Raw genomic sequence first — 16,248 nt, 5'->3', positions numbered from 1 at the left:
AGACACTGGGTAGACACATGTTGAACAGTTAGCTTTAGCTTAGCCCTCTTCTCCAGCCTGTTTTTATGGTCCTGATGCTGCATGAGAACACTGACAGCGTTCACTGTCTTGGTGATCTCAGGTGGGCTGTAGATTGCAGATGAAGATGTCTGAGCTGTGAATTTTCTAAAGGTTCTCATGTAGGCACGGCTGTTCTGAGTAAACAGTTGTTAAACAAATAGGCACGTAACAACAAATTCACTGGATCTGGAGAGAAGCTGAGCCTTATGTTGTGCATGTGTTTCCATTTTGGTCAATGTTAAATGGGCCTGCAGCTGCTGGTCTTGCTCACTGCACTCCAGGCCATCAAAAAACAGAAAGCTACTTGAGATTTTTCTGAATTGGAATATAAGAAAGTGACTGGATAACATTTTTTCTTTGAGAGAAAATCAAGCAATGCAGACGTGGTTTTAATGTACTCCCCAAGTCCCCAGTGTAAAAATCTACAGTTCTCACTGACAGTTGCAAAATATTTAAGCAAAAAGCACACGTCAGAGATTTCAAAAGACAGGCTTTACTCAAGTAGAAGTACAGAAACTTTGGTAAAAGTAGAAGCACTGATTCAACTTCTTTGCTCAAGTAAAAGTGAAAAAGTACAGGCTCTGAAATGTACTCAAAGTATAAAAGTAGCAAGTTGCTCTCTGTAGGATATGTTTCTGTCCAGAGCTAACTGAACTTACCTTTTGTCCACGGTCAGGCCTGTCTGTTTTGTCTTGTTGCGTCTTTTATGTAGGTTTTGTCTAGACATTTTCTTCTTGTTACATATTTTTTGTAATTTTCATCTTGATAAGTCTATATATATTTTGTGTAACATCATTTTTGTGTTGTTACCTCTGTATAGTCTTGTAACATCTGTCTTGCATGATATGAACTGATGGACACACCAAGGAATCGTCTTTTATATGTGTTATTGTCTCATCCATTTAGGTTGAAATCTGTCTTTATGTTGGGAAGGTTGCACAGAAACTCATTGAAACTAAAGTAAAACCTATTTGGAAAATGTAAGTTGTAGAAAGTACACATATTTGTGTTATAATGTATGGAGTAAAAGTAAAAAGTGCTCGTACAGTACAGTAATGAAGTATTTGTACTAGGATACTTCCAAACTCTGCCTGTATGTGGCAACATTACAGCGCTTTTCTAAACACAAGTCCTGTGTTATTAATTGCTGTGTTTGCCGTGTTTCAAACCAGCACTTGCAGTCCCTCCCCCTGAGAGAACTCAACTTTGGATTTAGTACCACGTCCTGAGCAGAGCTGGAATTTAGGTTCAAGGAACTCTCCTCCAAAGAGTGCAGTGAAAACAAAAACAGAACCCGTGACCTGTGGCAGTGGCGACACTTTAAATTATGAATTGTTAAGTTCCCATAGTGGCAAAAGCCTATTTGTTGTTTGGGAAGGCTGCAGTCGCGCACAGCTTTGTTTGTAACCAGCAGCGTACACCTGGGGACCTGTGAAGGAGCAGAGAAGTAGCCCATTATTAATAATAAATGCTCTGCTTGAAAAGGTTTTTCATATATATATTTTTATACTGTCAACATGACGTTGCACAAAGGGTCGTCTTCTATTTTAATGTGCAATGTTATAAATATTTCTGTTCATAAACACTGGCCAAAGTCATAATTTGGCATATAATTGCTTTGATGCGACGGCTTAAAATGAATCTAAATCTAGTCTTGCATTTTTTTCCCCAAATTGGGGTTCATGTTGAAGTGGTCTCAGGAGATATTCAGCCTTGCCGAGTGGGGACTCAATTCAAATAATGCTTTAGTTTTTCCATTTACTGTCTGAAAAATTGAGTAGGAAAGGCTGAATATTTAATCACAGATTAAAGCAGGGGGACACAGGAGGAGGACACAAACATTTACACTCCTGACCTGTAGCCATGCAGATGTGCAATTACACAGTTAATGCTTTAGAACCGGCCTCGCCCGCAGGATGGCGGACTGTACAGAATCCATCTGAAGGAGAAACTCTGCCTCTCAGTCCCAGCGGAACCTGCACCTAATCAGTCAACTCCAAGGACAGAATTCATGAGAGTTCATTAAAAAAAAAAATCCCTTTGAGCAGGTGTAACCTCACAGCCTCCCACCAACTCCTGACAGTACGCTCAACTCTAATAAAGACAATCTGAGGGACCAATAGAAATTTAGAACAGATATAAAAGAGACCACAGAGGGAAAACAAAGATAACCCCAACAAAGACGATGGCTGACCTGACATCAAAGTGCGTCTGTTGTTTTAGTTCCCTGCTGTGCTGACTATTGCCTTCCCGAGGGAGGACAGACTGAAAGAGCAAGCCATACCTCCATCCTGAAACCAACCCTGAAAGAAGAGGAAAAAAAAAAAGAAAACATACTGCATTGTTTTACTGGTTCAGATTACATACCCCGGGCCCTCAGGTCTGCTATTTTCCAATTAGAAAGCACAAACTTTATCATCACTTCCACTTCAGTCTCACAATGATATTGATGACTGTCTCTGCAGCCCTGTCTCCACCGTGCTTTTAATTGTGTGCTGCTGCTGCTGCTGCTGTGCACAGGATTTCTTGTTGTTGTTGTTTTTCTGTCACTTGCTAAGTGCCAGGTGGCTATGTTTGGGAGGCTAAGCGGCAGAGCATATTCTGTACCAGGCGGATGGTAATTACCAGGTGCTCAGCCTTGGCAGCAACAGCGCATTTGGGGGTGTTGGTGAGCCATAGGATGCGTATACATGTTTGGACGTGTGTGTGTGTGTGCGCGCGCGTGGTGGTATGTTTCCTGCTGCTGCTGTTAGATGACTGTATTTTTGGCTTGCGGTTACTGACTTCCACCCCCTCCCTTCCACTCTCTCCCTCCAGCTGTTCGAGCTGCTGGGCCCAGAGGGGCTGGAGATGATCTCCACTCTCCTCCAGCAAAGGGTGGCCATCGTTGACTCCCTCCTCACCATCCCACCCGACAGGACTGGCTACCCACCAGGTGAGAAAGCCCCATGGCAACCAGGTCATCTCCATGGTAACACATACTCCACTTATATTGATATGAATACTAGATATGACTTTATGTTGATTAAAAAAAAAAAAAAAACCTGTACAGACACTCTGGCTGAGGTTAGAGTGAGAGGTTATTTATACATTTTTCTTTTTCATAAATCTATCACACAGAATGACATAATCATTTCTGAGTAATTTGGACAATAATAGTAGTGACTTATCTGTCCTGTCATCATCATTTTCAGTCAATACTGAACCTGCAGTCGTGGTTGCCAGAAGCAGTTAACTGTATGTTTTTATTAACAATTGAAGAAATGTGCTGATTTAAGAGTTGTTATTTCTGCAAATCAGCTTACAAACATGCTGGAGCATTTTTCTGGTGCCATTTTTCTGGCTCAGGAAGATGATGTTCCCATTCTTAATATTGCCTAAAAAGCTCTAATTGCTTTCAGCTGTTTTTCCAAACACGTTGGTGTGTCAACAGATGGTACGGTCAACAATTCTGATGGTAAATATGGTTTTAGCCAGCATTACCAAACTCATAATAGGCAGTTTGGTTTGTAATGATACACTGATCTGGATGCCAACGAAAATATCGATAGGTCTTTATTTTGGAATTCCCATGGCATGTCTCTGTCACAAAATGTCTGGAAGACCTCAGTCATAAAATTGTTAAATCATAATTTGGTTGACCTTTTATTACCTTTACCTTTTTACCTATCGTCTGATATCAATCGGAGGCCCCTGAATCAAAAAAAAAAAGTGATATGTGTCTAAAGAATTGATACAACATAGTTTTGTGATTGTGATTTACACCCCTAACACACCCCAAGCTTTGTGTTTAAAAATAACATTTTGAAAATGCATTTCACACATAAAACAGCCACATTCAAGCAATCCTTATTATTGCTGTATCATGCCACAGTGAAGAAGTTTTCCCACTGATTAATGAAGTTGTCACAAGTTTGGTGTTACTAATTACACCAAACATTTTTCCAAATATGAAAGGAGCCATGATGCTGAATATCTGTGACATTAGAGCGATTACTTTGAACTTTAAATCTTCTCCATACTTTGAACAAATCAAATGCTTTGAAGGCTAATTAATTATTGAGTTTTAAGTCACCAGATCTCAAACATCCCTCACGCTGATCCCCCAACAACTGCAGCTGACATCAACAGACCAGTTGTAAAGTAACGTGGTTACACACTGGTTGTAATGTCACTCCTTCTCAAGGCATGGCTTGGTTTAGCCTAGTTAGACAAATTAGCACCAGCTAACGCCGTCGTGGTAATGTATTGAACTGTGCTGCAACCCTGCTGCTGTATGAAGAAGACATTTTCACTTTATAAGTGCAGCATCCATTGTCTGTCTGAGTATTGATAACATGCTTAGACAGTGAGGGAGGTGTCCAAGTCATGTAATCAGTGTATACCTGAACAGTGTGTAACACAGGTCACACCACGGCAAATATACCAAGTAGCTCTTCAAAATAGTGTTTCTGAAAAACACCCAGGTGTTCAGCAGTATTTAAAAAATGTGAACATTTGAATTTGAAAAGATAAAATTGCTTGTCATTGTCTTTTAACAAAACCCTGGTGAGCAGTAATATCAGCAGCCATTTAACCCCCGTTTTAAGTGACAGAGTTGTAAAGGGTCAAAGGGATAAAACTGCCGTAGAACGAATCAGACAAAGCTAAATTTATCCCCAAGACTCTGAGTAGGCAGAAGCAAACAAAAAAGGCAACATTTACAAACTGACAGGGGACTTCTTAAACTGATGGACCTTGCTGCCTTGTAAGTATCGGTGAAATGTAGATGTGTCATTTGATGTTTTTGTCTCACATGTTTTCACGTAAATGTGTAATGCCAGGGGCCACAGTAAGAAAATAGTTTGTAGTCCTTAACTTTATAAACTTTCTGTTAGATTTCTGTTAAATTGGCAGGGCTGATAATCAGCCAATATGAATTATTGTCCACTCTGTATGAGTGTATATGTCTGCTGAAAATAACAAGAAAATGTAGTACATATTTACCATATTACTATATATGTAGATGTATTGGAAGTAATGAAGAAACAGTGTCCCATGACACCAGGAGCAATGGTAGGTTTATGTTTCAATGTAAAATGTCCCACTCATTTACATGTTTATCTTATAGAAATAATCATAAGATAAAAGTGAGTTTTAAGATGAAATTTACAAGAGAACACCTGAGTTTGCCTCTAATTCCACAGCTGACAGGCCCACAAAGCAAAGGCCTGGTCACTGTTAGTATCAGGTTGAGATTTTAGAACCATTAGTAAGACACTGCCAGAGGATCTCAAGCATCGATCAGCCTCGTTGGACGTAAGCAGATCACAGATATTCAAGGCTTTCAAAACAAGCAGGAAAATCTCAAAATCAGTTCTAAAACTCACAGGTACAATTGGTGTGACATGTTATTGAAATTGTGATGTTTATTCTGCTGACACTAGAACATGGTGACTTGCAAAGTGTGTTGCAATAGTCTGGAGAAATATTTTCTAGCTCTGGAGATGAAAGAAATGACCTAATATTGGCTAAATACTGTATCTTGGTTAGATAAAGCACAACTGCATTACCTTATTCACTCGAGTATCCAAACACAGGTTCATATCCAAACAACAAGCCTCTTTTTTTAACATTAAACCATTCACAATTGATGAGAGATAATGCTGCTAATAGGGCTGTAAAGATACCAGGATTCTAAACTTTAATACAATACTAGTATAAAAAATACCACAGCAAAAGGAAGTCCAAAGCACACACATTTTTTCAACCTGCACACAGCTCTGGTACAGAAAAAGTCCCTGAACACTGTCTGGTTTTGCTGCTGCAAGCCACATTTCAGTCAGGACAGTAAAGACTGAACTGAACTCTTGGTCTTGTCTGAGCACATATATCATTTTTAATAGTTTTAATTCTTTCAGTACTATCAAATGTTAGTGTTATATTTAAGTAAAGATACTTAAATATTTTTGACAACCTTAGCTGCTAGTATTGGGGCCTGTTGCTGATTTGGAGTTATTCAACTGCATGAAACTTTTGGACATCCACTTCTTAATTTAAGCGAGGCAGGACATAATACAGGATAGGGGTAGTATGTGTACTAAATAAAAGGGTACCCAGATTAGACCCTTGGGGGACCTCACAAAAGAGAGGAGCTAATGAGGAGGAGGCCTCTCTCAGCCTGATAGAGAAGGACCTGACAGATAACAGATGAACCAATCCAGAGCCACATCACTGATACCAACATCGTTTTCCAGGAGGCTGATTAGGACATTGTGGTTTTGTGTCAGGTGTTCACACCAATCCAAACTGCAGCATCCACCGCAAGGCTGATGTGAACTTGCCCTCAGTGCTGTGCAGAGACCGAAAACCAGATTGACATTTTCCAGAACTTTGAATGTTGTTGTTTAAGAAAGAAAACAGTTGAGTGGATGAAAATGGCAGCTTAGAGACCAGTCTTAAATGACTTATAATGGAGAGGGTTTCTCTCAGATGGGGTAAACAGTGGCATGTTTGCCAGTGGACAGACAGCAGTAAATAAAGGCAAAAATATCTGGACTAACTGCCTCAGACACTCCTGTTAAAAACCAACTGCCAGCCTCTGACAGTTCAGGGTTACATCAGTCATTGGAGAGCAACAGTTCACAGACATGTACCACTGCTCCCACATTTTTGACAAAGTGATAAAAAGTTATTTCACTGAATATTTTTTGTGTTGCTTAGTGGGAGTCTCTCAGACTCTCTCTTCTACATTGTGCATGTTTTTTTCAACAGTTAGGACACTAACAGTTAACTAATGCAGTCGTGTGCTGGTCTTCCTACTACAAGGTTTGCTCCTGGCTCACTGTCAGTGTCTTTCTGTGGGATGAAGGGAGTGTGTAATCTAAGTTTATAAAAACTATTTTTGCTCTGACAATCCATATTAAAATATTACCACAACCAAAAGAAAGTTATCAAGTATGTTTAACTCTGTATCTGGTTCTGATTGTTTGAGTCATTGTGATCAGCTCTCATCTCAGGAACCTGGAAGATTACACTCTGCTCTGGCAGAGATAAGAGCTGCCATTATTCTGTATATGAATGTTGTCTGTGATGAGTTAGATTTAATATGGACAAATGTGTTAAGACCATGCACATGGAGCTGATATCATCTGACAGTGTCCAGTGATTTGTAATAATGGTGCTGGTGATTGGTTATTCAAATCTTATATTTATAAAATGTGTAATTAGTGACAGAAGAATTCTGCTGGCAATTTCCTCCTGCTGTTTGGTGAAGACAGAGGTGCCCAAAAATATTCATCTCAGGTTTGTTTGAGTGATTTCAGTTTTAATGGGTTTTTTAATATGCAATTTCTTCATCTTTGACGCTGAGACAGTTCCTGTCTTACTGTTGTTATGATAAAAGGAATTGCATATGTTTTTGATCAGCCAAGAAGTTCCCAGTCTTGACTTCATACGCTTACGTCTTGTGCATTGAAAATCTCGTCTTGAAAATTTCTTTCTATATTTGTCTTTTTCTCAGTTTGCTTCTTAATGCCTGTTCAGGATATATACAAATCTGAATACATTATTTGGGTAAGCACAGACAGTGTGCTTAGAACAGATACTAAAGGCATCTGAATTTGTGCAGAAATGTACATAAATATTTTTTCCTGTCACTTCAAAACTTCAAAATACAATTTAAAAACCAGCAACACTTTAGCAGAGTTAAGTTTGCAAGAGACGACTGTTGGTGGTATCTCCCACGTCAATCGCGATCACATAAATCTGCAGAGAAATCATATAAAAGACCACTCCTTAAAACTATTCTTGCCTCCTAATCAGATTTTGACTTCAGTAATCCAGTTGATTGTTGTTTGTCCAGGGACTGCCAGAGGCCAAAGCAGCATGACTTTACATTTCACACAGTGCAGAATCATCTAAATCTAAACAAATATAACTCTAAAAAAAAGAGCAAATAATTAGATTTTCGATAGTTTTGAGATTGATATTCAGATTTTTGTCTTGGTCAAGCTGCACTATCTACCTCATGCTCACATACTGAAGCTTGATCATTAGAAAATCGTGCAAGAACTGACAGTAGAAAGACTGAAGGGCGATGCCTTATTACTAAGAGAACGTTTCAGATTTTTGTCAGTAGTTTTCTTATTTTTTATCCTAAATGCTTGAAACTAAATGAATGAAAAATGTTACATGCTGGGTTATGTCTTAATAGGCAAATGTTTGCTAACATATTCACCATATCAACTTAGGTAACAGTATGAACAGCTAATGCAAGATTATGCAGAATCGCCCAATGAGCTCTCAAGACTTTTTTTGTCAAAATTTGCAATATCTGTCATTTAAACACATCAAACCAACAATTTTATCTAGACCTTCTTACATTTTGTGCACAAGGCCCAGTTAAAAAAAAAATAATGATGCAGTATGGTCTGATGCAATTCTGACTCATATTTTATATGTTTATATTTATATTTTCTATAGTTATCTTGGCCAGTAACTTGTTGTCTTTAATAGAATTTCTGTTCATGAAATAGAAAAATACTTCAGGTTAAATTTCAGAATGCTACTATTAGGGCTGGGCAATATATCAATATATGGATATATAGATGCAATTTTCTGAACTTACCAGGCTGTTGTAGCTGTTCTATTATTTACCTTTGCCCATGCTTATGTATGAAAAAATCTCATGGAGATTATAATTGTGAAAGCACTATAACATTTTGTGAAAGTCATCCCTACCATATTGTCACAGTGTTAGGGTATTTGGTCAAAAATATTGTAATTTTTAAAGCTGCTTCTACCTTTTGGAGTATACAACATGTAGTCAGTCACAACCTATGTGATCAATAATTATCAATATCGACCAATATCAAACTTCATGATCGTGATAGTTTTTTCAGTTATATGGCCCAGGCCTGGTTATTGGTTTTTAAGGAAACGTGGGCAACAGTATGACCCAGCTTTACTGTCATTTAGAAAAGAAGATATTGACTGAGGACATTTAGGCAAACATGTAGGCACACAGCAGGATTTATGGGAATTATAGTACAGCTCCAAACTAACTTTTTCACCACCTTCCCAAAACTCACAGTCCTTCCAGGAAGATGCGATGTTGCGATTGTAACAATTAATGCAAATTCAGCCCGTCTCTGTGAATTTTTCACAACCTTGTACAACTTCTTCATTTCATTTTTGGGAAGGTTACTTATAACACAGAACAAAGAGTGGTTTTATTCTCTCTGAAATAAGTTGCCTTTGGTTTTTTTAATGAGTTGAGAAAAAAAAAATGCACGTCTTTCTTTTTTGCAGTTTTCATTTACTACCACAATTTCATAGCAAGCTAAAAACATTGCAACATGCATCACAACTTAGAAAAGATTTTGTGAAATCAGACATTTTTGGCTGCAGTTATTAAAAAAAAAACAACAACTTCTGGATGGACTGAACTCAACACTAACAACGTTCCACAGCAGCCTCACTGAAAAGACAGCCTGCAGAAGTGTCTGCAGACGTCTTTGTTTATGCAGATCATCTCAAAATGACAGAAAATCAGCCTGATTAATCAGTCGATCACTGTTTGTGAAATTGACTGACTTCACTTAAACCTGTTGCGTGTCATTGTCAGTGTATCAGTATGTTGTTTGAGCTCCTGTTTTCTACATGCTAGTGAAATGTCTCAATCCACTGAAAGGCTATTACCTAAAGATCGGCCTTTCACTTCAACTCAATTCTTCATTATTTCTTTCACGTCTTTTATGCCATCTAGCAGGGATGATGAAGACCAGACTAAAGCCTCCCTTGTGGGCAGACTCTCTATTTCTGTCCTCTCATGAATAAGAGAAATAATAGAATATCATGCCACACTAATAGAGAAAAAGGCTGACATGTGCATGGTGTTGCTGAGACCCAAATAAGCAGAGGCTCTTGTGTAGAATAGGCTTACACTGGTTTTTGCTGTAGTTATCTGGCTCTCCCGGCAGCTTAAAGCTGAGTTCATTGATTTTATATGAGATAGTATTTCAGGGGCTTGATAGTGAGCTGTACTAAAGCAGCCCTCCTATTGATGTACCTGCCTTCCATGCCTGCATGTTTTTTTTTTTTACTTCAAACGCTGTCCTCCATCCTGAGCCAGCGTTGCGTCTCGACCCCCTGTTTCCTTTGTCCTGAGGTGGTAGACTCCTCTCCTTGTTTTCCCCTCCTTAATGTGTGGAGTGGAGCTGTGCAGCAGTTGAAGATATTGGTGGAAAGATAAGGACGGCTAATTTTTCAATGCCATAGCTGTCTTCTGATCCATATGCAAGGTAGACATCAAAGAGCAGCTGAAGATTAGAAGAGAGAGCTCCTGCTTTGTCAGAATAATCCCTGCAACTATTTAAAGTCACACACACTCATCCTTTAGAGTTTTGGAGTATTTTGAAACTCACAGGTCCTATATATAGATTTTAAACCTGGGTGTCAAACTGTACGTGAGCTAATTAATGCAGACTAGTTCCTCTGTTCATTCAATTAGCAGGTTAAGCCATTGATGTATAATTCACATGTAATATTCCATAGTGAAATGATAAATTCTGCCAGTGGTGTGAAGTTCAGTTAAAAACAGTTAACCTCAACAAAGAGTCCAGCCATGATTTCATATATTAAGTTAAATTAAATCAAATCAAATCAGTTGCTCATATTTAATCATTGATGGATTTATTTTAGAAAAAAGATCTTGTAGGAAGTACACATCTGTCTTGTACAGACCAGGGCTGCACAATTAATCGCAATAAAATCCTAACATGGCCAAATGTAATATCCAAATTTCAGAACTAGAACCAAATCACAATTTTTAGAAGAAGGAGAAATGTGTGAGAAAACAGCATTGTAATGAGCTACAGTGGTTTTGCATAATCCCGGCCCAAAATCTTGTTCTCCAGATAAAAGAAAAAACGTTTGTTTGGTTGGTTCAGACCTCATTGAATATCACATCATCACATTTTAATAGCTTTTTTCCTACATGAAAATTGTGATGCCAAACCGATCATTTCTACACGGACCCTGATGGTCTTCTTAAAGGTACCCTGTGAAGTTTTTGGTGCTGTTTAGCAATGTTGTGAACAGGTCCGTTTTGTTAGTCTGTTGTACACATGCACAAGGATGTACACACAAACATGTGGCTGACACAATACACAGAATTGGTGGGGGAACCTACCTAATGACTGAACAGTTATTGGCGAACGTTAAATATATGAAGTCCTTTTAAATGATGTCATGATTACATCATGGTGTTAGCTAGTAGGCCACATAACCGAGATAAAATGTCTTGTGTTTTCATGTGACAGAAATTAGATGTTTTAATGTTAATGGTTCAGAATTGAAGTTTTGTCACTATATTGCCACTGCCAGTCTAAAAAAAACGTGGTTAAATGAGATAAGGCAAAAGCTGGGAGCCATGACAAAATGAACTGAAATGAACTTACCAAAGGTGACAAATTCCTTATTGACCAGGAAAACACAACCGATCACCGTCTGAATTCAAGTTTTTTTTTTTCCAAACTAAGAGAAGCTATAATTTCTTGTTTACTCTTTAAATCACACTTGGTCAGTTTTTCCACTGTTAAAACAGTCACCAACTCTGGTTTGGTCAAAATAAATCCTTTGTAGAAAGGCTGTTTTTCTCTCTCTTTTCTTCTGGCTCAGTGGGTGTGTCATGTCCGCTGAATGTGTCGCGGAGCAATGCCTGTCACTCGTTCAGAACATTAAATTAGCAAAATAAAATGACAAATATCACCCCCAAAATCCCCCAAACCCATGGCCATTGCAGAATGATAAGACAGGACATTCCTTTATTAGCCCCGCAACAGGGAAAGCAAGAAGAAATCCAAAAAATATGAACATTTTAAACAGAGAAAATATGAAAATAGGAATAATATAAGCAGGAAAATACGAGCAGTTGAATTTGCACCATTGTACGGAGGGAATAATGATATGAAATCTTAAAATTATACTTTCTTCAGCCATTGTTAAGAAACAAGCCAAAAAAACTTACTAGCGAGTGTTAGCTGTTGTGTTAGGAAATAGTTTTGCCTCCATCCTGGCTCCGCCCAACATAGAACATAATGTTTACCAACAGATGAGTCTACATTTGATATTCAGTCACACTCTGGAATCTACAGCATCATCCAGTGTGTTTTCTGTTTAATTAATTAGTAAAAATTCATTTAACACAACATGTTACTAGCTATGATAACCCTGTATATTGTAAATATATAAATATCAGGACCAAGAAGTTATCAGCTGATATTGGCATATCACCGCTATAGTGGTCTGTGTCAGTATTGGAGTATATTAGCCAATAATTATCAGAAGAGTCAGACCTTTTCTTTGTTATTGTCATCATCGTGATTGGTTTAGTCACTACCGTATTAAATTATGATGTGCATGGAATAAGGAAATCAAACAGCACTGAGCAGTCGGCCACCCGGCTCTCTAAATATTAGCATCTGTGTTGGCCATTAAAAAACCCGAATCAGTTTATCAGTTATTTGGAGTTGCGTGTCTAATGACTGATTAGTTTGCTGATATGTTGCACAATGTTTTTTCAGTGGTTCAAACTGACATTTCAAATTTTACTTGGATTATAGGCTTGATTTTTTTTTGTAATAAACAAGTTACGTAGAGCTTCAGAATGTATCATCAACTTAAATACCTGCATGATACAGAGCAGGCAGAATTCAAAATGCTCTGCTATGTTTAATCCATATACATTCACTGCTATGGAAACATCCAGCCTATTTTGCTCTAGTTGCATTACCGTGCAAGCTATCCTAAGTTTGTACACAAAGAGAAGATGCAGACTGTCATGCTTGTTTTAGGTCATATACAAATTGAGTTTTAGCAAACTCCCTAATACTTTTTGCATCATTAAAACAGGTAATTCTTGGTAGAGCTGCAACAATCTATCAGTTAATCAATAATTTTGATAATTAATTGATCTTTTTTTCTTCTTTTTTTAAATAAAAAAATATCCAAATTCTCTGAATGTGAATATTTAATAATTATAATAACAGTAAGTTGAATATCTTTGAGTTATGGACAAAACAAGTCAATTAAACACGTGATCTTGGATTTTGGGAAACACTGATCAATTCAACAACTCATCGATTAATCAAGAAAATCAATTACCGATTAATCACTTAGTTGCGACCCTCATTCTGGGCCAGATTTGGATGATACGATGTCCTGCATCAGTGAAATATTTTAGCCAGTAATTATGGATGGCTAACCCAAGTTTGAGCTGTTTTCAAACTGGAGTATTTTGTGTATTATCTTCAGATTGTATGGCTAGGTGAGAATAATCCAAACATGGTGACACCAAATTCCTAAAAAGTCTTATTCTTATTCATCCTCAGAGAAAATAGCAGTAGTTTCTTAGCAGTGATAAATCAAGCTGAAACAAAAACAAGAATCACCCCCAAGCAAAACGTGTTACAGACTTAAGTTGATGGATGTAATTGCTTGGAAAACCTCCTGTAACAAAATCAAGACCAAACGTTTCTGGACTGACACACACCTTCAGCTGTTTCTCTTGCTTCATGGATATTAGAAGATCAATAACAGTGGTTGAGTTCAGTCCGTCATGTGTTGATGAACATGCAGGGATCTGGAATTAGATTTGATTCTCCCTCATCGTCAAAATCCTCTAACCTGGCAGGGTGACAGCGTCGACGGATAAGACAAGAATCACAAAACAAATCTGTGTCTTCGATATGTGTTTATGGGTCACCTTTAATCAGGCAGTGTGTAACTAAACTGAGCACATATAGAGATGCAGCAATGTAAACATGTTTACTGTGTTTTAGGCCAAAGAAAACAAACTGTAGTTGTGGTCACACCCATATGCTGCCTCAAACCTCAGCTGATGTGAGTCCCATTGTGAAGAACTTTAGATCAGCGTTAAAAATTTCACTTGCCAGACAGCTTTTGAGATTAGTGTTGCCTTGACGACTGAGGGTTAAAAAAGGCTGATTAAATTTTCCACTATTTGCATGCCATCAGGAAGAGTGGGATTTAGCGGGAATGCCTGTCTCTTGCTGATTAGCTTTTAAATTGCAGTTTGCAGCTTGGCACTTGCATGTTTATCAAAGAACGGATTCTCTGGGTGCCTCCTCTCCACATTTCAGTGGCTGATAGAGGCAGTGCTATATGGAATGGACAGTTAAAAAAAAAGACAACGTGTCCAAGCATCTGAAAAGTTTCTAACAGGTTCTGGGTAGATAAAGTTACATGTAAGGCAAAAGCACAGTCACAGTGACATACTCTTATTTATTAATATGTGTTTTAACATCACATTGTCAGAAAAAGCATCTGCCTTTTCTGCTCTGTCATCATACACAGGAAAACCACACAGTTGCACATGCTGGCTCAAAGTTTTCTAACTGCAAACCTGCATTTAACAGAAGTAGAGACGGTGCTAGAAAAGCAGGGCAAAATGAGTCTATCAGTCGATGAATCAGACAGTCAATTGATAAAATTTGTCCACTAATATTTAAATAATTCATTAATCATTTAAGACATGCCTCATATTCTCTGGTTCCAGCTTCTTAATTGTGAATATTGTGAATAATAATATATAATGAATATTTGTTCTTCTGGTCTTCTATGACAGTAAGATGAATATTCTGGGATTTTGGACTGTTGGACAGACAGCACAAGACATTTGAAGTCATTGCCTTAATCTCTATGTTGTCATCAACATTTTTCACTGTTGTTGATGTTTTTCAAACTAAATTGTTAATTAATAATGACAATAATTATTGGCGCAGCTCTTTTTGAGCTGATTTTTAGACACAAGCAAAAATGTCTACAGATGAGAAAGCAACACAAAACAAACGCATAACAATTAAAATAAAAAAAGCACAAAAAAAACTGAATTGGAAATATTAACCACTGTAAAACAAAATCCTTATTGACATTGTTAAAGAGGCATTTCTCATATTTAAATGTATTTAAAGCTACACTAGTCATTATCTTTATATGAACATTGGATCTAAAGACTGTAAAGTGAATTGTGACAAAAAACCTGAATCACCAATTATCACCAATTTTTCAGTAAGCTTAGGGATACAGAACTTTTTATGCTCCTCTGGTGTTACCTCTGTTAGCTTGTTTTGGTCGGTACAGCCGATACTGATATTTTTTCCTTTGTTAAAGTTTTTAACACATTTCTGGGTTTCTGTGCACTGAAATGCTAGAGGGCTTTTAATTTGCGATGGTTCCAGGAAGTGTTGCTTTTATAAGTGGATCAAAATGAGGCTTCATTCTTCTCCTGCTGATAGCTGGCTAACTACCTCGCTAACAAAGGAAGCAGATGTGAGAAGTATGAGTGACATGACAGTTATCAGGGACAGGGTTATTAGATTTATATTTAAGACTGAATATGATGGGGTAATTGTTAACTTTCCAGAAATGTATTTCACAAACTTGTACGCATCTTACTTACTTACATGAATGCCAATAGCATATTTTTACTAAATATCGGCTGATGCCGACCAACGAACAATCAATCAGAGCATCCCTAGTTTTAAGGCCTGCAAACTCAGCTTTCCTCAAGATACCTGGTGGATATAATGGAAAATTAAGCAGCTAAAAAGCTAAAAAAAATCTTTTACAGGTGTTGGGGAGTTAAGAAGTTCTAAAGGAACAGTTAACCCCAAAGTCAAAAATACATACTTTCTACTGTCCTGTAATGCTTTTTATCCATCTAGATTTTTTTAGCCTGAGTTGTAGAGTTTGGGAGATTCAGCAGTAGAGATGTCTACCTTCTCGTCAGTATAATGGCACTGAATGACACTCAGCTTATGGTGCTCAAAGCACCAAAACATACATTTAAAGAATTTAGTCCAAAAATCATGACCTGGTTACTCAAGATGAACCACAAACCTTGTTGTGAACAGTTTCATATAGAAACTACTAATTCCAGTAGATTTTGCTGCAAAAGAACCAGGTCGTGATTTTTGGAAAGAGACACTGGTTTTCTATTTTTCAAATGTATCTTTTTGATGCGTTGAGCACCACAAGCTGAGTCACATTTACTTACCCTAACCCTAACCCATTATATTGAAGAGAAGGCAGACGTCTCTATGACCTTAATATTGAGTGTGACTGCTGGATGTATAAAGGCACTTTATTGCACTTTCAGCATAACCGCTATTTTATTGTAGTTGT

The 16,248-nt window shown here is 37.7% G+C and overlaps 1 protein-coding gene across 1 annotated transcript in view; it reads left to right on the top strand.

The window, feature by feature from the left end:
* ascc3 (activating signal cointegrator 1 complex subunit 3) overlaps nt 1-16,248 on the top strand; it is a 227,563-nt gene that overhangs the window by 20,053 nt on the left and 191,262 nt on the right. Inside the window, exon 4 of the mRNA XM_084725987.1 lies at nt 2,878-2,995. Coding sequence (XP_084582113.1) covers nt 2,878-2,995 — 118 coding nt within the window. The remainder of the gene's footprint in view (nt 1-2,877; nt 2,996-16,248) is intronic.

The sequence above is a fragment of the Lutjanus erythropterus genome, chromosome 9, assembly GCF_056507025.1.
Source record: "Lutjanus erythropterus isolate fLutEry1 chromosome 9, fLutEry1.hap2, whole genome shotgun sequence".
In the NCBI taxonomy this organism is placed as follows: Eukaryota; Metazoa; Chordata; class Actinopteri; order Lutjaniformes; family Lutjanidae; genus Lutjanus; species Lutjanus erythropterus.
This window is presented reverse-complemented; position numbering and strand designations above follow the sequence as displayed.